We start from the raw sequence: 24,558 nt of genomic DNA, 5'->3' as shown, positions 1-24,558 counted from the left end.
CTATAAACACAGTATCTTCACCATTATTCAACCTCCATCTTTCTTTCCATCTAAAGACATAGAGTTATCTTTCACATTTTCAGCCCTGCAGCGGTGATCAGCCTGTCTAAAGGTCTCTATTCTCCCAGAGTCAGATCTCATCCCAGCATGCCAAGACGTGGCAAGACGTGGTTAGAATGACATGGGTACTAACCAACCCAAGGTGGTCACCGTGGATTATTTGAAGGTGATGGCACCTACTAGGTTTTACACGTTAACATCTTTGCTGACAGTTTAAGTTCTGTAAGTCTCTTCAGGAGAAAACATGTCAATAGCTTTGTCACTTGTTTTGCATCCCCACTCCCAGTTCAGCCTTTGATTTTGGAAATGATTCAGCCCAAGCTGCACATGAACATCACTTGAAAAGACATTAATGCTCTTTCTTGCAGCTAGATTATCTTCTCTGCCTGCCACAGAGTTTAAGATTATCCTCTACATAGTGATAATGATCTTTTCCACAATAAATCCCAGGGGTTCCATAGAGACCCTTCACCCCTGCTTTTTTTTTCCTCTCTGCTCTCCATCTGCAGAAATGTGGGTGTGGAACAAACACCATCACTTAATCTCTCCACGGTCCCTGAGATTCTTCTTTTTGAACAAGAAAATTTTTCATTACCATCTTGTCAATGGGCAGTTCATCTTCTGTACCTTATTAATTTAATTTTCACTACTTTTATTCTTGTGTAGAATATTGCAGTGATAGGTGACTATGAGTCTAACCTGATCAATGTTATCAGTTATGCATAGCTAGGATGTGTTACATGCGACTGTTAATATATTTTCTGGTAAATCTTTTAAAGTTATTTTTTGGCTATTCTTAATTTTAATAATTTACCCCTTGCTTCATTACTGCTCTTTCAACAGTCATTCCTGTTAGGACTTACTGGAGATGTTACTCTAGTCTCAGGTGCAAAGCATTTAAACAAAACAAAAAGTCACTGTCTTGGATTTTCCAATCATTTCTTTCATAAGGATTCTCTAAACCATTACTGCTCTTCAGTCAAAGTTTTCTTGTCATCTTCAAGATTTCTGTTCCCTACACACAATTGGTTGTGACCCAGAGTTTTCACCAGATACTGAGGAGTGAAGATGGCGAATTTGTCGCACAGTTTGGGGGATTTCCTGAAATAATCTCCTTCAAACTGAAGATTAATTTTGACTGTGTCTTGTCTTTATACTTACATTTGCATTTTCTCTTAGAGACAATGAAAACAAGCCTCCATCCTTCTATGACTATTCAAATGCATCTGGATGCTTCATATTTCTTGGTTATTTCCTTGTTTAATTTTATTCTTTTAAAATAATAATTCAGATTATCTTTTAACAATTTTGTAATCTTTTATCACATGTCTATGTAAATTTTTAGCAAGACTTTGCAAGAGGACAATGTTTCTGGGAAAGAGGGCTTGGATTGAGAGGAACAGTAATTTTTGATGTTAATTTCCATGATTTGACAGATAAGCCAAATAACAGTAAGATTCATTCCTAATCAACGCATCTGGACTGCTGCTTGACTGACTTTGTATTTGTCTGGTTTAGAATAACATAATTCACAGCATTTAATAGCAGGCTCACAATGTCTATTTTGCTGCCAGTTTTTTCTTTATCTCTTGAAAACTGAACACAAAAAAAGGAAAAATGTCTTCTCCTGCGAGTGAATCGATCTCTTCCATCAATGCAAGTGCTATTCATAGACCTGAGAGTGTTGCCCTGTCAATCTCCTTTTGTTTTCTTCTACTACTATAACTCCAGATCTAAACTTGAATCTTACGATAAGTTAAATCACCTTTGCAATATGATGTATAGTTGGCATACACTGTCCCAGATGCTTTATTTTAATATCTTTGCCATTTTGTTAAATCCAGAACACTTTAAAATTACAAGTCTTTGATTTCCTATTACACCTTTATGTGGGTATAAACTTAGACACACATGGAACAGGCTTGTTGTTTTGCGTTCCGTTCATGTAGTATTGATTTAAAGAAATTTGACACTATCCCTCATGACATCCTTGTCTCTAAATTGGAGAGTCATGGATTTGATGGATGGACCACTCAGTGGATAAGGAATTGATAAGATGGTCAAAGAGTTGCGGTCAATGGCTTGACATCTGAGTGGAGAGCAGGGACGGGTGGCGTTCCTCAGGGGTGGGTGTTGGGACCTGTGGTCTTCAACATCTTTGTTGGTGACGTGGACAGTGGGATGGAGGCACCCTCAGCAGGCTTGTGGGTGATCCCAAGCTGGGCGGTGCGGTGACACGCTGGAGGGAAGAGATGTGCCACCCAGAGGGACCTGGACAGGCTGGAGAGGTGGGACTGTGTGAACCTCGTGAAGTTCAACAAGGCCAAGTGCAAGGTCCTGCCCATGGGGCGGAGTAATCCCAAGTACAAACACAGGCTGGGGGATGAGTGGATTGAGAGCAGGCCTGCAGAGAAGGACTTGGAGGTATTAGTGGATGGAAATCTGACTGAGCCGGCAGTGTGTGCTCAGAGCCCGGAAAGCCAACTGTGTCCTGGTCTGCATCAAGAAAAGTGTCCAGTGGATTGAGGGAGGGGATCCTCCACCCTCTACTCCACTCAGGTGAGACTTCCCCTGCAATGCTGTGTCAAGCTCTGTGGCCCCCAACATATGAAGGACATGGACCTGTTGGACTGAGTGCAGAGGAGGCCACAAAGATGACCAGGGGGCTGGAGAACATCTCCTGTGAAGACACACTTGGAGATTTGGCGTTCTTCAGCCTGGAGAAGAGAAGGCTCCAGGGAGACCTTACAGTCTCCTTCCAGTACTGAAAGGGGCTACAGGAAAGCTGGAGAGGGACTTTTTACAAGACATGTAGTGATAGCATGAGGGGTAACGGCTTTGAACTGAAAGAAAGCAGATTTAGATTAGATGTAAGGAAGAAATTCTTCCCTGTGAGGGGGGTGAGGCCCTGGCACAGGCTGCCCAGAGAAGCTGTGGCTGCCCCCTCCCTGGAAGGGTTCAAGGCCAGGTTGGACGGGGCTTTGGGCAACCTGGGCTAGTGGAAGGTGGCCCTGCCCGGGGCAGGGGGCTTGGAACTGGGTGATCTCTGAAGTTCCTTCCAATCCAAACTGTTCTATGATTCTATGAAAAAGCAGAGAAAAGTGTTTTCTTTCTTTTGTAGTCCACCTAGTCTACAAATGTTTCCAGTAAACCTGTAAGTTTAATTCAATCATAACTCACAAGGAAATAAAATTTTTGGACTGCAAATCTCACTGGTTTTGCTCTCATCTAGACAAAACTTTTATAATTTATTTTTATAGCCCTCATTTTGTTTCATTGTTTTTTCAAATTGGCTTTAGCGTAAGGTTTTACCTGAAAAGACAAAAATGCCAGTGATTTCATGAAGCCGTTAAACGGAACATTTTACCTCTTTTTCTTTTTCATGGAACAAAGTCAGAAGAAGGTCATGGGCAGCTAAGCAGAATCCTAATACAGATGAAGTTCGTAAAGCCAAAGGTGGTGGTGTAGCATCAAGATCCATTGGGGGCCAGCAGAGCTCTTGCTTTTGCAATCACACTTATTTTGTCTTTTCTTGCTCCCATCTGTATGCTTATTTACCTTTCACATATTTTCAAAATATGAACTTCGTAGGAAGGTCAGTGAATTTGCTGGTTGTTTCTTCTGTGGCCCGGATTATCGGGACTTCGTTGCTCTTGGGCCAGAGAGACTTTCAGTGCTACGAATTTAGAATTAGCCTATAATAATTATGCAGAACTCAGGTCAGTAAAAACAGTGATTGAAAGATCCTGATTCCAATGTTAATATAAATCTGAACCGGTTCTATTGGTATTTACACATTTGAATTTTCATTCTAACTCCTGAAGCCTTGAATGAGGTGAAACCAGTATTTTTACTCTTAAACATCAGGCAGACAGCCTACTAGGAAGGAGGAGCTAGTCCCACTGAAGTAAGTGTTTAACTATTTGGGCACTGATTTCAGCAGGGCCAAGAGCCCCTTTTCCCAAACTAACCATGGGTTTTGTTATCAGTTTCTAAATCAAAATAGTAATTTGATGACTACTGAAATTGAGATAAAATTGATTTGATTTTAGCATAGAAAAACCAGTTAATTTTTCAGCAAAGAAAGAGAGTAAATCATACAGTTCTTTTCAGGTCAAGTCAGGTGTTTTCCAGGTGACTAACTGGAAATAGTGCCCAGATGGAGAAATCTGTATATTTAGGTGAACATTGACATGTCATTAACTTGCCAATGAAACTTTCTTTGTGCAAACTTGTGCACTAAAAAAATAGGCAGGCTTGGACTTAATTAATCTAAATCTGATCAGCTTATTAGGCATTTAGGATGGAGGGGTCATTTCGCCTGTTGGCCTCTCTTTATTGACTATAGAAGAAGAATGGAAGACTGACTCAGACTACTCACCTAAAATTAACCCAGGCCTAAGTTTTCATACACTTGTTTTAAAGCACTACAGATGTTTAAATATTAAGAAACATAAGACATGAGACTCTACACTGGAAGATCACTTGGCTGATGGGACACCTGAAAATTGCGGCTTTCTTAGTTTTTTACTAGGGACATCAGTTCTATACCAAAATTGAATTGGATGTGCTACTAAGAGCAGATACCTCAATAAAAGAGGTTAAATTTGTAAATTATCTGCTTCATCAGACAGATTTTCATCTCTGTTCTGGGAATTTCTTATACAACCTAGTGGATTTTCTTTCTCCATAGTCTAAACCCCAGGGAAGTGCACCTATGTGCACACCGGCACCACCTGCATCTGGAGAGGGAAGAATCCCTCTAGGGGCAAAGATGCAGATCGTAGAATGGCCAAAAATCCTTACAAACAATTAAACTGAAGAAATGACATGTAGGATTGCATGACAGCAACTGCATAACAACAGAGGATTTCCCTTACAAATGGCAATTATCCAGGGTCTACCAGCTGAGCAGTCCTCTTTTAGACACAGGAACCCAGCAACACGACTGCGTCTAGTCACAGATGTCCCGATTTCTGCGCTTACTCTTGAATCACTAGGCCTTCCTTTTACTGACTGTCTTAAATTAAAACAAAAACAAAACCAAATTCTTCCTTAAAATCCAATACTCATTCTTGTACGGTGTTTGAAACCACACTGTGTTATGGAAAATAGTCTACATAGTTTATGGCTATTGGTGGCAAATACCATGAGCTTCTCAAATGGGATCTATCGACCATCAGAAGAGTTTTCCAAGGGATGTGGCTAGTTTTATGTTTGTTGGAGTTAGGCCAAGACTTAGACTTTTTTTGCTTAGTTGCACTCAAGGCTGACCGTAAGTTGTTATATTTAATGAGTGAATCTGATCCAGTCTGTTATGTAGAAAAGCAGAGCAGATGACCAGAAAGACTCTCTTTTGCCTCTCTACAAGTGAGAACATTGCAGAATGAGCACTGTATGCAACCAAATTTCCTTGAGGGATCAGAGAATTACTGAGTGAGTTAATCAGGGCAGCAATCATGAGTTACGGAATGCTTCTTCAGGCACCACTGACTGGAGACTGTAAAGGATTAGTTGTTAGAAACTCCTTGGGGTAAGTAACCTCATTTTTCTTCTGTAGATTTTGGAATGAGACAGATTAGATAATGTGGCAAGACTAACTATTCTGGGTCAAATGAAGACATCTTTGTCAGTAGCCAATTGTAGCAGTCTTGCAGAAAGACGGAAGAGCACATACGAAGTGATTCTTTCCCCAGTGTATCTTCCCAGTTTCCAGCAACCTGTAGGCTAATATCTCCCTCAGCCAGAAGCAGTGCCATGGGCTACAGCTATTCTAGTAGACCGAATAGTATCAGGGCCCTGACACCGAACGACACTATCTGTACATACTCACACTATGTAGCCTCCAAAATAGGGTTGAATTCCCACAGCCTTTAAAATTGGGTGGCCACGTTCAAGCTACTTCTTAGAAAAGGTTCCTTGGCATATGTTAACTCCCACATCTGCCCAGGAATTGCTTGGGAGAGTCCCAGCTCATGCAGGCTTTAAATACACTAAAGACCATTCTAACAGTTTAACACTCCAGTGCCGTGGATCCAGAATCGTTTAATTTAGCAGTAAATACAGAATTTTTATTTTTAGCTGTTATTAGTAAAGGTATTGGCCTAACTATAATTACTAAATCATTCTTGATAATAATGACTGCATTTACAGTGACCTTAGGGTGGAAGGCCAGGAAACAGGCTTGTCTGACATATTTCCTGATGCAGATTTACACATCCATATAGCCATTTCTAGGACATGTGTAGACTGCCCGCAGGCATCCTCTAGGCCACTCATGTTTGGGCTGTCTACCAAGTTCATTTGTCTTAATGACAGGTGTCATCGGGACCCTGATGGAACTGTAAGAGGGAAATGGGATACATGGAGGCAAATAAGCTTGTTTAAAATGCGGTGTATATATAAACAACAAGAGAAGAAAGGTGACAATGTCCCTCCTTGGGATAGTTAATTTTATGGTTCCGTGTTGACGTATTCACTGTGACACTTGATTTCGCGCTGTGTTCAGGTATGAATAACTGCAACCAATTTCAGCCCCTCATCTGGTGCAAACCGTTGTTATCGAGTGAGCTGTACCACTTTCCACCCACCATGTGTGTGACTCATAGTCTAAAAACAAACCACAGGTTTCAGGTTCAATATTCTCTGATTCCGTGCCAAAACCACAATGACTCCAATGAGATTTACACAAGTGATCTGTAAACCTCAGCAAAACTTTCCATGAACCTGATCCATAAGAAGACTCATATCCAGGTGTGTTTTATGAACCTTTGAGATGCCCTGAAATCATTTGGCTCGGTGCCTTACAAGATGTAGTTAAATGGACCCCGTATGCTAGCCACTTTTTTATCTAACATACACCAAATCTAATACTTTCTTATCTAACATATACCAAATGTAAATGAGTCCCTTAGCCTGAGGAGATTTTGTTCTTTCAATAATAATAATGTAGCAAAGGGTAATTACTTTCTAATTCTTTTGAATTTAATCCAGGACAAAGACCTTTCCAATCATATTGTTGAGCATGTGCAATGATATTGGTGAACATGATGCTTCTATTATTCTCTTGCCTATAGTACAAAGAATAGCAGAATTCCACCCTCTCCTGGAAAGACTGTGAATTTTCTGTAAGTACTTTAAGTAGAAATCACTGTTTCTGCAAAGAATTTTTTTTTTTTTGCAAGAAAGGCTGTTTTTTTAAATAGAAAAGTCTGGTTTTCTGGTTTTCCAAACACAGATTTTGGAGTTTTTACCAATAATGGGAGAGGAATAAAGAGGATGTTTCAAATTTTCATGTTTGCATCTTTCTTTTGGGCTCTGAAGAGAGGATTCATAGGATCCTGCTGGAACTCTTAGCAAGGCCTTGTTCTCTTTTAGCTCTCATCTTTTCTGAAATAAGTCCAGTTAACATCAGGGCAGTTACTTCTGTGTAGAAGTAAAGAACTTTCCAGCTTTCACATTTGTACTACGGACTTTGCAAATCGAGAGCGAAACCCTGGACTCAATTGAAAGAAAACTATTCAAGCTGAACCAGGGTTTTCAGCTAAATGTGTTTCTCTTTATGCCCTGAGCTCCTGGAGTCCATAGACTGTATCAGCGCTCAACAAAGCACAATGCATGTTTATGCTAGGAGACACTCGGGATGGTGAGACCATGGAACAATGCCATATGGATCTATGAGCTTCATCTAGAAACTTTCCTTATATATTGAATCCCAGCTCCTACAGCTAGTTGGAACACATCAATGAGCTTCCCTCTTTTTCCCCATAGCTTCCAGCCGGCATCACTTTTCATCCATGATGTAGATATTTTCATATAAAAAGATTAAGTTTTGAGAATTTCTGGTCACTGGGAAAAGCTTGAACTCATGAACCATATCCTTCCCACTAACACAGTCACCACAAGGCTAATCGCAAGAACCAAATGCTTCGCATTTTTCAAGACTTGTCAATTTTTAAGCTAATCCTACCTTGGGGTGGGGTGGATGTTAGTCTGACTCATGATTTTCAAATGCTCATGTTGGCTGGACCAGATTTAATGAACCCAGTGCCAAAAGAGAAGATGGTGGACTCTGATTTCAGTGAGGAATTGCAGCATGTCAGAAGGTGGAAAATATCTGCAGCAAAAACTTTCTAAGAAATGCCTTCCTCTCTTCTGTGTTGAAATTTGCACCCTTAGCAATTTTCTGTTTCTCTGCCTGATTCACAGCTAGAACAGTCTCAGACATCACTCAGAGCTGGCAGGGTGGGTGGGTAGGGAAAAGGCCATCAAAAGCTTACATATAAAGTCAGTGTAACGTGGGGACCTCCCCAGCTCAATCCAGCACTCAGTGAAGGTCGTCAGAAAACCTCCCATAGTCTTCATCAGGAACCGGCTCACCTTCCACAGAAGCAGTTAGTGTGGCACCCCTCATATGATCCTAGCAGCCCATCTTCCAAACTGAACCAGGCTGCAGATCAAATTCCTTCCCCTTTTTTGTCCTTTTCCCTTGTTTCTCAAAAATATTTCTGCTTTCTTCATGCCTTTATCTTCAGTTTTTCCTCTGCCTTCCTCTTTTTCCCATGTGCTGTTTTAATTCTGCTGCTACTCAAATGATTCCCAATGGCCACTGAACTTCTGACTGTAGTATTTCTCTTGGACATGGGCCTGTTGGAGCAGGTCCAGAGGATGCCATGAAGATGATGAGGTGGTGGGAGCATCTCTACTATAATGACAGGCTCAGAGATTTGGGGTTGTTCAGCCTGGAGAAGGCTCTTGGGAGACCTTATAGAGGCCTTCCAGTACTGAAAGGAGGCCTGCAAGAAAGCTGGAGAAGGATTTTTTACAAGGGCATGTAGTGATAGGACAAAGGGTAATGGCTTTGAACTGAAAGAGGGCAGATTTAGATTAGGTGTAAAGAAGTTCCCTGTGAGGGGGGTGAGGCCCTGGCACAGGCTGCCCAGAGAAGCTGTGGCTGCCCCCTCCCTGGAAGGGTTCAAGGCCAGGTTGGACGGGGCTTTGGGCAACCTGGGCTAGTGGAAGGTGGCCCTGCCCGGGGCAGGGGGGTGGGACTAGATAATTTTTGAGGTTCCTTCCAACCCAAACCATCCTGTGATTCTATGACTGCTGAAAGACGTGTTCATCCAAACTATTTCCAGGGCCAAACTCAGAACATTTTTTTTATGTATATGCAGTGTTACACACAGGCAAAAGACATCTGTGAGTACTCCAGGAAAAGCTGCCAGCAGTGCAATAGCTAAAGATGATCTTTCCCTGTGGTTGGATGAGAAAGCAGCCCAGTGCATTATTCCTCTATCTTTCACATATTTTACTTGGCTGTTTGAATGCATCATGGTCTGATTTCCAGATCACAACTCCCAAAGCTATCATTTTTCATGCAACTTTCCACAGTGGTCAAACCAGAAAACTAGACAGGTCATGTCTGAAAAGTTCTCGAAAATGCTGATGGTTTTAGAATATTGTTGCATTTCAGCTTCTGAACCAACAGACTGGTCCATATTCCCATGATATAAGTATCAGGTAAAGGTAGCAGCATGTAATTTACGTTTAGCAGATTACCTACCGTTGGAGGAGCCTAGGACACTGGCATCTACCCTGCTTCCTGCACATGGATTTTGGGACCTGACATTTGAATTAGTGTGTAAGAGACCACATTAGTTTTGATTTGTCATGGGAGCTGGAAGGGATGCTGTGTACTCTCTTCTGGACTAATCATTTGCGTGCTATGGTTTGCAGAGGATTAGATCCATTTCTATACAATAGTTTCCTACTTTAAGTTCAATATTAGTTCTTGTTCTGTGTTCCCTCTGATGTGACAGGGAGAGCCTCTGGCTGCTCATCAAATACACACCCATGCCACGTCTACCAACGTCTCTGCTGATGGGAAAAGGGGTGTTCCACTGTGGTAGGGTGTGGGGGAGGTTGCCCATGCTGATGTTAGAGAAAGTGAGGTCAAGTAACGCACTTTCCTATAGCTTCCTCCTTTTCTTCCGCTAATTTGCTAATATGTATGTGGGCATAGTGTGGCAACACCCCATGATTCACCTTCTGACCAACAGATTAGCATAGCTTTAAAAAAACACTCCCCAGAAGAACTGCTCTCTAATTCCTCCAGTGCAAAGTCGGAGGGAGGGAAGGGCGAATGGGTTCTTTGCATGAATATAAAACAAAATTCATTATTGTTAAACCAAGATACCCCAGTACAGAGCCTGGATCACCCTGGATTAGACGTAGTACAACTACAAATGAAACGGGCTGTTCCTACTCCAAAAAGTTGTAAATCCGAATGAAAAACAAAAGGACACAGGGAAAGAAGTCAATGAGTCAGCATGATAAGCAAAGAACTCAGCCCGTTAGCCTTTTCTTCAACATGTCTGTTACAAGCCTTTCCCGATTATCCCTCGCATCTCTGTGCCTCTTCGGAAAGTGGATTAGCTTTTGGACTTGTGATCTCAACTGTGTCCTGCATTATTTCCTCATTCTGTCATTCTCTCTCTAACTCTCAAATGTTTTTGGTTGGCTGGTAGCCAGCAGACGCAAAATAAAAGGTATCTCCTACATTTTACCTTCATCAGAAACTGGTATCAATATTCAGCTTCTGAGGTGAGTAAGGTTTACGAAGGTTCTTTCTTCTCTGAGAAGAGCCAGAGGATAGCATGATCTTCACAACAAGCAGCAGTTTCCTTATTTTAGTCATGTTATATTTTTCTTTCTTCTGTTTAGGTATTGATGACATTTTATTATTAATTGTGTTGCAGTAACACCTAGAGGTCCTTGCTGAGATCACAGCCCCTTTGTGGTAGGGTACTATAGACTGACATTCATGGACACCAAACATCCTCTAATGGCTAGCACTCAAACTGAAAAAAAAAAAAAAAAAAAAAAGACAGTTCAGAAGAGAGGATGTCCTTTCATTTCCACCTTGCACACATTGACATCCTCAGTGGGTCTTAGAGAAACGTCTACAAACGTTTTAACGAAAAAAACACGTAGCTTTTTTGAACCAACCCATATGTGACATAACCCAATGTGACAGGGAGTTCCTGTGGTATGAGATAAAGAAGTATGTAAGTAAACAGAAGTTTTACTGCTTTGAAAAATTGTAATTTTATTGTCAGAAATATGAAAACTTCGATGGAACCTAAAGAGGTAGCTGATATTTCACTGGAAGAGTCTGTGCATATAGGTTTAACACACAGCAAATTGCAGTATTTTTCACATGGTAGCACCTGGTCTTTAAGACACCACAGTGGTTTGTGAGCCAGAAGCTGACTGATACGAACAAAAATACTTCAACAGAGGCAAACACCTCTTCAACAGAGGCAGAAAAACAATTTTTCTGCTTTTTGCTCCAAAACTTCACTCACAGCCTCCATAATCCTCCTGGTTCCTGATCCAGAGACTGTAGAGTTCAGCAAGTTTCTCTTCATTGGTTATGGTGGGATTTGGATCAGGTTTTACAGTAAGGCTGAGAAACTTAATTTAATTTTCAGGGATTATGCAATAAAACTTTAACAGGAGTCTATTTCAGCCCACCAAGTGCAAACTGCCAGAGATTGTTCCCTGGGAATTTTACTTAGTGGATTTTTGTCTCTGAACATCAAGTGCCTTAACTGTGAGTGACCCTTCTCATGAGCTCATTACGATGGGTTAATTACAGTGAGGGAGCTCAAAAGAGGGATTGAATCACCTGAGTGATCCAAAGGAACTCTTTCCTAACCCATCAAAGACCTTTATCATAAGCCATTCATTTTCCTTCATTTTATTCCTGACCACTTATCGTGGATTAAAATGTTCTTGAAGTCACCATATTTTGGGATTCAGCTCACAAATAAAGGCATTTTTCTAACTGTCTCTATATGAATATGCTAGATGTTTCCTGCTCAGATTTCAGGTGGTAGTCTGCTGGGTGTTATCTTATACCCTGTGTGCACCCTCAGGCACATATTAGATACCCTAGAACATCTCAAGTCGCTCTAGGTATCTACATTTAGACAACCTCATTGAGACGATTTGCTTTCTCTCTAGTCAGTGGAAAATGGCAGGTATGTCCAACAGAGGAAGTATGACCTGTATCAGGTGGCTTTCCTGGGGTGAAATGACCCATCCCCCAGAAATATTGATGCTCTCCACCAATGTGCAAGAAGCCTAGATTGTAAAAGATGACTTATAATCAAGTGCGATGAGTTCATGAAGAAACAATAAGGCAGGGCATTCCCTTCTCCAACACAACCCTTCAGGTGATCACCAGATTGTAAGTATTCACAATCAATTGCCTTTTTACATTTTTTTTTTTTTTTTTAATGACTAATTTAGACTGGGATGTAATAGTGTTTTCTTCTAAGATGGTATCCTGGCATGGATACTCAAGAATCTTGCTGTGGTGGCCTGAGGGAAGTGGGGAATCTCTTTACCAGAAGGATTTCCTTACAGGCTACTGCTCAGAAGAGATAAATGGCGTCTCAGAGCAAACAAAGAAAACTTTAATGTTGGAAAAAAATCTGTGCTGACCAATGAGTAACCACCATTTTATTTCACTGGGGCATCTACTGATCTCCCCCCCCCCATGTTAAAAGAAATCACCAAATATCTAAAATTTTATCGCTGTTTTAAAATTAATCACATCCCACCCTAATGGTATTTATTTTTCTCCCCTGATTGTGACAGCTAAGGTGGATGAGAACATCTACCTTCTAGTCTTTCAGTTTCCACTACACTTTTTCTCAGACTGATGTCTACATGAAAATAACAACCACCTCTAGATTGGAAACCTCTGGAGATCATCTCATCCAAGCCCCCTTATCAAAGTACAGTCAGCTAAAGCAGGTTGTTCAGGTGTCCAGCAGAGTTTTGAATATCTTCAGGGATGAAGACTACACAACATATCTGAGCAACCTGTTTGGCCACCTTTACAGTGAAAAAAATTGTTTTCTTAAGTGGAATTTCCTATATAAATAAATTAAAAAATAATCCAATACAGCAAAGGTCAGAAATCAATGATGTCTAAAGTCCTGGGTTTCATTGACTGCAAGAAATGTAAAGAACCCTTTAAAACAATTTAATATTTACTGCAGTGATAGTCTCCCTGCTTCAGGATAGACCTATAAGGTTTTTCCCAAAATGTTTTACTACTGATTTTACTTATATTGGGATTATGACACTTTTGATATTATACAGACGAAGTTAATCATGACAGTATTCCTAAAATAGCAACTAACAGCAGCAGCTCAATGAAATAATACAGACTTCAAGAAGGAGCACGGGCCTGGGACCCTCAGATTGATACTCAATATTCAGCTCAGATGATGCTTCCTGATAATTATTGGGTGGTCGTGTTGGCTGGAGTTAATTTGATTTAGTTTTTAGATGTCTACATTCCAAGTTGCTCTCATACCAGGGGAGAAAGAGGCACCTCCAGAGCATGAATTGGCTCACAGTAGAAGAGACATCCAATGCAGGGTACAGGAATTGCCCTTTCTATGTGAACTATACAGCCTTGGTTGACTAGCTCAGTCCTACACACTTAACTTTTAAATGCCTGAAATCTAGCTATTATCTTCCTGTCCTTTGTTTTCGGCATTTACAGAAGGATGCCTGTTCCTTGATTTTCACAACTTTTATCTGAGAGATGATGACAATATGTTCCTTTATAGAAGTTGCTTATAAAAGCATGGCATATAAAATCCCAGGTCCCAGAACAAACCACTTTAGAGTAAGATAACTCTGAGATTTAGACTAGGATCATGCTTGGTGGTGAGACACAAGTCAACCTTGAACAACATCCCATACTCTGGAATTCACGCTGCCCTCTCTGCAAGTCCATTCCCACCTCTTACCAACCCTCGATAGCAATTTGATATCAGATTATTTTATCATAATTTAATCAGATCTAATATTTCATCTCTTTCTTTGGGGCTCATGCTTCTGAAACATCAATAGCTACTGTGTCTGCTTTTTTCCATGGTGCTATTGACAAATCTTGCAAACTTATCTCTCAAGCCACTTCACCAATTTTCTGTTCGATGTCCTGTTTCCTCCCCCACATGAAAATCAATGGCAAAAAGTGGGTGGAAAATACAGTTTTGCAAGCTGTAATAACTCTTTGTCTGGTGGATGTTATGTCCAAGCAGAAGGATCACTTCTCTTGCAGGAGAGCAAAGGAAAACTCCTGGGTTTTGTGTCATATCCTAATTGTAATCAGTGGGACACAGACTCCAGAAAACCCAGGGAAAGTTCTGCCACTGGTTGAAATGGGGCCAATATTTCACTTAGCCCCTTCAGGACCAACAGTAGACTCTGGCATGGCTGCAGGTTCAGGATCTAACCTCTTCACACGAGAAATAATTTTTATATATTTCTTAAAAAGAAGCAGATCTGAAAAGCAGTTCATGGCCTCATCCTGGGACAAGCTGAGCGAGCTGCGAAGTCACTCAACACCTGAGAGGGGTTTAGAGATAATTTACCACCGGTAAAAAAATGCCATATTGAATGTCCTGAAGACAGATGTCACCTGTACAGCCCAGGCAGCGACGTGGTGTTGAGAGGAACCGTTTCACGCGGCACTGTGGGAAAGCTCTGTGCTGAGCAAACTGAGATGAACTATTATCCCAACTCCACAGCACTCTGCTGCTCCGACAGAATGGATGTTGCGTTAAACCGAATCAATGTGAGAAAAATTATTTAGTTAACCCTTAGGAAACATTCAGTTGCACTTATAACTACCAAAATGCTTTTAACAGTGAAGCATTACGAAGTGCTGATTTGCCAAATTTAGATTAATTTCTATAATTATTAATTCAAAGAGTTTAAACTTGCAAAATATTGGGAAGAAAATCTATGTTATAGGTATAAACACAGCTAAAGAGCTGATGATGCCAGAAATACATGATGGACTCTTGGTTTTAAGTCACATAACACAAGTGTATTCCGTATGAAAGGATTTGGTTTGTGCAATATATATAAATTCAATCACTCAGCTGGCTCAGATCCATTGATTCCTGAAGTTGTGTCATTGGCACCATCTATTTTCTCCACACACAACATGGGGGTGATGAGTGTGATTGAAGTATTTATACACAGACACAGTAACATGTGAGGAAATGTCCTGTGCAGAAAATAACTTTCACTGAAAAAAGGTCCTTTACAAATAGGAATAGATCCTAAACTTAGCAGGGGTTTAAAGACAGATTGCTTTACAATAGGGTCAGAAGAGATTTCATGTTTATTATTCTTTCTTTCTTCTCTCCATCTTTTTCCTTTTTTCTTTCTTCTTTTTTACCCTCATTTTTTTCCTACTTGTATGAGGACAGGGCAAAAGGAATAAAAAAAGAACAACAAGAACAACAAAAAAAGAACAGGAATGTAAAGAAGGAAAAAAAAATATACAGGTGGCAAAAACCTACTCAAAATATTTTATTTATTAAATAATAGGCTTTCTATAAACTTTTTAAGTGAGCTAGAAAGGTGTTTCTTTTAGTAATGCATTGACCAGAAGTGGATTTACTGACAAAAGACAAGCAGTAGACGTAGATAGACTGAGATTTGTGGGTTATTTTCCATTTCTGTTTCATGGTACTCATCACACAGACTCAGCGGTTTTGTTGCTTTACACACAGTGGTGCTTGATGTAAACTTCAGAGAGCAGAGTTTCTTACTGTGGGTTTTTATAGTAACAGACTCTACGGGCCCTAGGTTGCAAGTGTTGTTTAAGTGCAAACAATAAATAAAAAAATAATGGGAAGACGATGGGATTTTAGTGTCTTCCCACTAAAAAGTTGATGCCATATGCTTTACTGTAAGAAAAATCGCCAGAAGCGTTTAACTGGATCTTGAGTGATTCTGCCTGTCTCTGGCTTCTTCTTTCACCCCCCACACATTCACGTTCCGCTTGTTTGCACAAGATCCAGCACTATAATTTTAGTACCTCCCAGAGCTCTAGCGGTACTAACTAATCTCAGAAAACCCCAGAGGCATTTCACAAAAATAAGATCTTGGGCTCTGAAGGGGGCCTGATTCTTTATTCTTTTGCAAGAGCAATATTCAGAGAATGAGTTCCTTCCTTCACGCTCTGCTATGCCAGGCATGTGTGACAACTGCAGAACTGTCATCGCAGCTTCTCTGAGATTTGGTCTCTTCCATACTCGGCTGCGAGTTAAAGACCTGATGATTAAGTGACACAGTGAGGTCAGGGTGCATCTTACAGGCAAGATAGTGCTCAACCCACCACCAGTGTTAGCTAACGTCTTGGTAGCCCTTTCATGGTCACTTATTACTGGTGAGTCCCCAGAAGCACATGATGTCCTGATGTAGCAGTACAGGAGGAATAAACATCCTAGCTGGATTGTGGAGATCCCTGACAGCACACAGCTGCCAGATGCTGGCCACTCTAAAGCCCTTTCAGACAGAAAGAGAGCCCTCTTATCCTTTTAGAAGCCAACAAGTGGGTCACCTGGGAGCTTGACTTCAGTTTTACAAATAAGAGATTGCAGAAGCAAGATGGAAGAAGGATCCAGACTTTGTTGAGCCAGTGCTCATCACAAGACTGATTCTTGCTCCTTTAGATCCTAAGTAAATGTTGTGTAAGAGTGGCTTTATTCCATGTCCAGCCCTGCTCTCTGTTACTAGCTGCAGCTGGTAGGACTTGGTGTATAGTCCAGGCACAGGTCATGTAGTGAAGATGTGGAGGCAGTTTGTAAACCTGGGTTCTCGTGGAGGAACAGAGTCCTTCACAGGCACTTCCCACACTGAGGGACAACGCTCCACATTGCCCAGAACTGAGGCAGTGCTCGAGGTACTATTAGAGAAAGTATTTGAGGTAATATTAGGGGAAGTGACAGTTCCTATTCCTTCCTGAGCAGAGGAAGGAAGACACCTCATGGTCAATCTGGAATGTAGGGTTTACCAGATAATAATTGTTGTTTCATACAGGAATGAGAAGAATTAAAGAGTATAATTCTCTGTAAGAGAAACTGAAAACCTCCAGTTCTACTCCCTTCCTTGCTATCACATTATGCCTAAATCTTTCCCAAAGGATGTAAAACCTTGTAATAAATGAGATATCTTCTCCCTTAGGCAACCTCTCCCACCCCTTCCATATCTTAGGAGACCTGATTAAAACATAGCAGAGTTTTTCTTTCAATGGAAGAATACTGCAACAGAACCTACCAACGGGCTCTGGTAGACCCTGAGGTTCTCCAGAACCATGTTTGTTTTATTTTAGGTGACAACTAAATGTCAGTTGATTCTGGACCTGGAAGGTAAAACCTAGCTCTGCTCTATTGGCTCATGGGGATGCACTTGCTCTTCTCCTTCTAGATTGACAGCATGCAGGCTCTGCTTCACTGCCCCAACGTGCTGGTGTGTGTCGGCCGGGAGCCGTTTAAACCTGTATCGATGGAGAATTTGAGGAAACACTCGGTGGAGAAGCTGCCCGACCTGACTCCCCGTTCCAATGGCAACAATGTCAATGAAAACAATGAAAGTAAGAAAAAACTCCGGGGCATATTGCACAGTCATCTCCAGGCCTGTGTCCCACAACATGGCGATTGCAGGCACCTATTGTACTGCCCCAGTGTGCAGATTTCATGTAGAAAATGCACTTCCCTCTCTCTGCCTCCCAGGCCTTTCCATCCTCCCCTTCTTTTTCTTTGGTTTCCTTCTAGGATTTCCTCCCTACACCCTCCAGTCTTTCTTCTACACGCTCCCCGTGTCTGGCTGACTTCCCTTCCTCTTTCATATCTCTGTGTCTCGTTTTCCTTCCAGAACTCCCTCCTTTCCTGTGTCTGCCTCCAAGACTCCCCAAATCCTTGAGATTTCCCACGAATCCTCTATCCCCTTGTCTGTCTGTCATATAACGCCTGCACTTGTGTACTTGCCTGCACCAGGACCAGAGGATGCCCTGGTTTTGTCAGCAGGAGACTCAGTTTCTCAGACTCTGTTATACTTTCTTTAACAGACTTTTAATTTCCCAGGGTGTGAAGGGCATTTCAAACTCTGGACAACTAACAGCTACTGCAGTGTAGTTCTTTGGAAACAAAGCTTGTTTTTATGGAAAGGTTATGTTCAGGAAGGAGTATGTTATGGGTTATTCAGGATAATATTCCTTAGGCACTTCACCATGAGTTATCTAAGGTCACAGGTAATTAAACCAGCCACCCTCAGTAGTCTATGGGGAGAAATTCCCATTCCACCATGTTAGGGATTGGTTTTAGGATGAAACTAGGTGTGCTCTGGAGCAGCACCCGTTTCTCTCCATTGTCAGTACTAGAATCCAGGAAAGATTCACTTGTGTGTTGACAACTAGTTGTCGAAACTTAAGGACGGAGGCATCCCACACTCACTGCTTGAGACATTAAAAACTGGAGGAAGCAGGGGGAATAAACTGAAGATTTGTCCATCAAGAGACTGAGCAAATATATCAGTTCAAATGCATAAGGATGGTTAGATAGAAGCTGGTTCATGTGTTATTGATCTTGGCTGGTGTGCTCCCTGTTCAACATTTCCTTCCTAAAACGCCCTCCATTCAGCTGCATATCCATATGCCTACAGAGGCATGTGGTTGTCTAGATATGTAAAAGTAAACTTTGAACAAACATGTATTAGAAACAAGATAGATGCATATCTGGCAAGACAGCATGATAGCAATGTACTCTGCTTGAAATGAAGGGTCTAAGACCTCAATAAATCTATAGAGATCACTAGACTGGGCCATAGAGATGTGCTTCAGATTACAATCCTTAAAATTCCTTTTCTATCACTCATTTCCTCTATAACTACCATCATTTCTTTTTGTAGTTATTATCAGCTTACAATTTCTTTTTTCATTTGTCCTTTATGTTTTAATAAGCATTATAGTTATTCCTAGTGGCACATCCCCACAGGGACTGAGTGCTGCTCTGGTCTACATGGCCACAAGATTCTTTCCTGGGACTTGATTGGAGAAGTGGATGATGCACAATAAATGTGTGACACTTGACTTCCAACTAAGGCAAAGGATCACTTCTCCATGTATTTTTCCCTGACTGAATAAGAAGGATGAAAAGTTGCATGGTTAAATAAAGGGGTATTTGCAATGTAATAAAATACAGAAATTTGAGACTAAATTTCTTTTTACATATATTTATTTTCTTCCTGACATGTACATAATACAACCAAAAAAAAGGTGTTTGTGTTTCAATTTAGATTGAAAAAATAATAAAGTTAAGGTACAGAAGATTTTAGTACAGACTGTTCATTCAAAACTTAACATTTATGGCCATGACTTAGTCAAAGCCAAATTTTCAAATTATCTAAACTGACACAGGCTTAGCTTTAATGGAATAATAGCTGTACTTTGAGGCTTTGATCTATGTATTTTCTGTCATCTTTGCATGAGTTAACATTTCTCCCCCTCTTTCTTTTCTTTAATTATTTCAAACTCCAGTGAACTTTGGGCTGAAAACCAAAAAGAGTGTTATCCATCCGCGGTCAGCATCAAGCAATAGGTCAATGAGATTTTCTTTGTCATCAGAGAAGTCATACTCTAATGGTCTTGCTACCTCACCGGATAATAGCGCACCTTTCTCAAACAGTTTCTCAAATCCAAAACCTGGGGACCTCGTCCATTCCTTTGTCAATGATGACATAGAAAAACGGGTACACGTGAACAAGGATGGTAGCCTGTCCGTTGAGATGAAAGTCCGCTTCCGCTTGCTAAATGATGAGACTTTGCAGTGGTCCACACAGATCAAAAAATCCAATCTGATGAACCAGATGCCTTGTGAAGAGTCAGGTGTAGAGGAGGTCAGTGGAGTAGACCCCATACAGAAAATGAACCCAGAAGCCAGCTCGGAGGCAGATGAGTCATTATATCCTGGTGATATTGATTCTTACATGTCAAAACTTGAGGAATCAGAATGTGATGAGTTCCATTGTCATAGCTGTGGAAAGAAACACCAGGATTATGACATTTGGAAAAACCCCATGCACACATCCCAGAGGGAAGAGCCCAGTGTACGAAGCACCTGGCATACGCGGTCGTCATGTTCCAGCACGTCTTCCCGGAGAAGAGTGGTCCACAAAAAAATGGCTTCTGTGGATAGCCTCCAGACCACGTCCAGTGAGGAATTCTCTGAGCACTTTGTGCAAGAGTCCTCATCCTACTCAGAGACTATAGAGAACAGAGTGGCATATAGATCCATTAAAAAGTGTACGTGTCAAAGTGATTTGTCTACAGGTCTTTCCAATGGAGAAGACCGGCAAGAATACACTCGGACAAGCACAAGCAATAGTCAGAGACCTTCATCCTTGGGTTTAATGTCACGTTCAAGCTGTGAGAACAATCTGGATACTCCAGATGCCCCTGAAGACCATGACACCAGCAAAACCAATTCACAAAATGAAGATGAAAATTGTTTTGAAGTTTCCTCCGTGAAGTGCTTCAAGCATGATGTGGAAGAGGTTGAAAGCAGCAGAGTTGGAAGTGTCATGTCAAGGTCATCTCTGCAGTCCAGACAGAGCAAGAAGAATGTATGTGAGGAAACAAGCAGCATGGGTAGGAGCATGTCTTCCTCAAGCCTTCACAAGACAAATCAAGAATATAACGCTGGGTGCTCCACTCCTGCCAACAGTGTGTACAGCAAGTCTAGTAACTGTACCAAGACAAGAGCAAAGAGTGAATGGGATGACCACTCTGATGACAATGCAGTGGTCTCCTCCTTCTCCAGTGAGTCCTGTCCTAAGAAAGAGATTGAAGAGGTTGAAGCAGAACAAGAAGAAAAGGAAGCCAATGAAGTCAGCTCTGTGTCAGCAAAAACAAAGCCCAGCCAATCAGTTAGAGATGAGAGTAGTGAAGGTGAAGGATGCTCTACACAAGAATCCACCTATTCCAGAGCTAGTGGCAGGAACAGCAAGAGAAGCGACAGGGATGGGAGCATTCTGTGCAAGGCCTCTCGCTCTTCCAGAGGATCCAAAAAGAGCAAACACAGCGATATTCCTTTGGATGTAGAGTCTGAAATGTCTGTGTCTTCGCTTGAATCCACGCTGAATAAAAAGAATTCCTTACATGCAGATGATCTGAAATCATGCAGCAGGGCATCTAATTACTCCAAAAGCTCATGTGAAATCAAGAAGAAATCTATTGGAGACCCCATATCTCATACCTCAGGATCTTTTCACTCAAACATTTCATCTACTAGTGAAGCAGAGGCGAATGCAGCTTATACTGATGAGAAAAGCTTGAAAAGTGCCACCAGTGGCTACAGTGAATCTTCAAAAGGTTCAAAGAAGAGAAACCATAGAGTAGAAAATAGCAAGCCATCATCCATCTGCTCAAGTGTTTCAAACCCTAATGCAAAAGCTGGAGAGGTCCATCCCCAGATTAAGTCAGAGGCCCCTTCTTCAAGACAAGGAAGTATGAGTGAGAGCATATGTTCAAGAGTTGACCACTCAACTGAGACTGGGATTAGGAATGGAAATCCTGAGAGTGTCTCTTCAAGAGTCTCTTCAAAGTCAGAAGTAAGAGATAAATGTTTGTTGACACAGATATCCCAGGGAAGTGATGATAGGTGTTCACAATCAAACATATCTCAATCTTCACAATCAAGGCAGATAAAAACTAGGAATCTTCACGTGAAGATTTCAAACTGCAGTCAAGCATCATTGTCTGAGACTTTGTCAGTATGTAGTATGCATTGCCCCACCCCACCAAAAGGGAAGCCAAAAAGCAAAAAAATACGTTCAACCATGTTGAAGAATTCCTCCATTAGCAGCATAGGTACTGAGTCAATGCTAACCACAGGAAAAGAGCAGAAAGAAACTTTAGATTCCTCTCGAGCAACTTCCTATGGGTCTAAATCAGTTGCAACAGAAATAAATGATCAGAAGAATAAAGAAATTGGTGGTTCTTGCAGCAGAAAAGTAGAGGAAGAGTTAGAAGGCACAGACGTGCAGGAGGAAGGGAGTGATTTAATGCCATCTGTTCTACCAAATACATCTCCAGAAGAAGTTGTGCAAGAATGGCTAAGTAAAATCCCTTCAGAAGCATTGCTTCTGAAGTACGAAATGGAGGATGATGCAGAAGAGGAACACATAAAGGCAACCGCTGAGGTATCACACTGTGAAAATGCTGAGGAAATCTCAGAGGATGAAAAAGCTGAGAAAAAGAATGTGGAGGAGGATAAGAACAAAGCAAAGGATGACGTAGAAAAAGAGACAGCAGAAGACACTGCTGCTAATGAAAAGGCTGAAGAATGCATGAATCAGGAACAAATCTCTGAGGCTGTGTCCGAAGATGCCAAAGCTGACCAGGCAGAATGCAGCCAGTCAGTTACATCCAGCCAAAACAACAGAAGAGACCTGCCAACCTCTGTCCAGACTTCTGTCCAGATCATGAAGGCCTTGCTCAGTTCAAAACATGAAATAAAATTTGACCGATCAAACAGTTTGCCTGAAGTGTCCCCCACTATGGGCAGAAAAATGAGTAACTCTGCCAACGTATTGATTACTTGTCTTGCCAGCCTCCAACTCCTTGATGAAGAGACAGAAGATCCATCAGATAAACCAAAATATTTGAATAAAACAAGGTATATTGAGCTGCTAAATATTTTTCAAGACCTGTGGTTTGGATGCACAGCTGAAAAATGTGGTCCAAGCTCAGGTCAAGAGGTAAGTGAGCAGGTAAAGACAGCCTCTGGTTTTAAAGTCCCAAAATCTATAGGTTATGGCTTCACTCCCATGTCCTCCTCTGGGGTTGATGTTAGCAGTGGTTCTGGTGGCTCAGGAGAAGAAAGTACAGCTGGTGTCAGGGACAGTACTTTAATGGCACAGAAACCTGTTGAATTTAAATCAGCTGGACAAGTGGAAAATGTAATGACTGGCAGTGAATTGACTGAGGCTGAGGAGCAAAGTAAAAAAGAAGTGCAGCCATTCCGACCTTCAAAGGCATCCTCAAAATCAAAAGGCGAGAAAAAAGTACAGTCTACTAGAGAGGACTTGCTAATTCAGGAGGCTGAAGAGAATAAGGAGGCTCAGTGCAGTAAGTGTGAAAACGATCAGAAGGAAGGGAAGGCAAATGAAAATAAAGAAAACAGCAACTTACTTGAAAATGGAGAACAAGAAGTTGAAGGTGTGAATGGTGAACTCCCAAAAGAAAATCTTGAAGGGAAAGATGATCAGCTCGCCACTACTAATGATACAAATGTCAATGATACCGATTGCGGGACAGAACTGAAAGCTGATTTGGAAGAGCAGCTTGAAAAAGAGTCTGCAGATGATCCAGAGCTCAAAGTCGATACTGCCACCACTGTGGGCACATCTCTTGCTCAGCAAAACTCAGCAGATCCAACCTGGATCCTAAGACTGCTCAAGAAAATCGAGAAGGAGTTCATGGCTCACTATGTCAGTGCCATGAATGAGTTCAAGGTCAGGTGGAACCTGCAGAACAACCAGCAGACGGATGAAATGATACTGGAGCTGAAGGAGGAAGTGAGTAAAAGGATACAAAAAAGCATAGAGAAGGAGCTGAGGAAGATCAAAAGCATCACAGGGAAGAAGACACCAAGACCTCCGGATGAACCACTCAGGCGTGAGTCAACGCTCCAAACTGAGCAGAGGAGACGGCGATTGCAAACTATGCATAAAAAGTCACTCTTCAGTGACAAGAATGGAACTCAGACTAGGCAAGAGGACACAACAGACTTATCATTTGATATAGATGAAGATACAGTATTTAGTGCAGCTTTTGAGGCCAGTATTAATACACAAACAAGTGAGGAGGAATACTGTCCATGTGACTCTTGTGTGAGGAAAAAAATGGTTTCCAAGCACAAGAAAACCAGTGGTGGCCAGCAATGTCCCAGTCATGAAAGCATTTGATTTACAGCAAATCTTGAAACTGAAGAAAAATGATGAGGAAACCTGTGTCTCAGAAGCAGCCCAGGATATCAGAACAATTCCCAGAAGTTCTGTGGAGGAAGCAGCAGAAAATGGAAATCCAAATGAGGACAATGATGAGGGTGAACTCAGCCAAGTGAAGTGGAAGTGAAGGGCAATGAAGTGGGCAGCTCACGGCTGAACAGAGATGGAGAAGAACTGAAATATCAGAGAGTCAAAACTGTGAGGTGGAGGATGAGGTTAAAGATGAAGAAACCAAAGACAAGAAGAAAAGGAAGAAGAAGAAGTGGGGGAAGAAACAAAAGAGAAAGAAGAAGAGGAAGAAAAACGAGGAAGGGGCAGAGAAAGAGGAGGAAGAAATAATGAAGGCAGAAAGAAGAGGACAACAGAAAGAGAGAGGAGGGACAAACAAAAGAGAAAGAAGATAGAGGAAGTAAAAGAGGAAGCAGCAGAGGAAAACAAAGGAGGAAGAGGAAATAAAAGAGGAGGAAGAGAAGGAAGTGGAGGAGGAGGAGGAGAAACACAAGAGGAACAGGAGGAAGTGAATGAGAAAGAGGAAGAAACAAAAAGAGGAGGAGGAAGTGAAGGAGGAAGAGGAAACAAAAGAGGAGGAGGAGGACGTGAAGGAGG

At 41.5% G+C, this 24,558-nt stretch overlaps 1 protein-coding gene across 3 annotated transcripts in view; it reads left to right on the top strand.

Moving 5' to 3' along the window:
- RP1L1 (RP1 like 1) overlaps positions 1–24,188 on the top strand; it is a 44,348-nt gene extending 20,160 nt beyond the window's left edge. For all 3 annotated transcript variants that reach the window (XM_074895460.1, XM_074895462.1, XM_074895461.1), the window contains exons 3-4: positions 17,374–17,539; positions 19,481–24,188. In XM_074895460.1, coding sequence (XP_074751561.1) covers positions 17,374–17,539; positions 19,481–23,910 — 4,596 coding nt within the window. In that variant the 3' untranslated portion in view covers positions 23,911–24,188. The remainder of the gene's footprint in view (positions 1–17,373; positions 17,540–19,480) is intronic.
- The last annotated feature ends 370 nt before the right edge of the window (positions 24,189–24,558 follow it).

This window comes from Athene noctua, chromosome 1, assembly GCF_965140245.1.
Source record: "Athene noctua chromosome 1, bAthNoc1.hap1.1, whole genome shotgun sequence".
NCBI classification, from domain to species: domain Eukaryota; kingdom Metazoa; phylum Chordata; class Aves; order Strigiformes; family Strigidae; genus Athene; species Athene noctua.
Note: the sequence above shows the minus strand (reverse complement) of the source record. Positions and strands in the feature narration are given on the sequence as shown.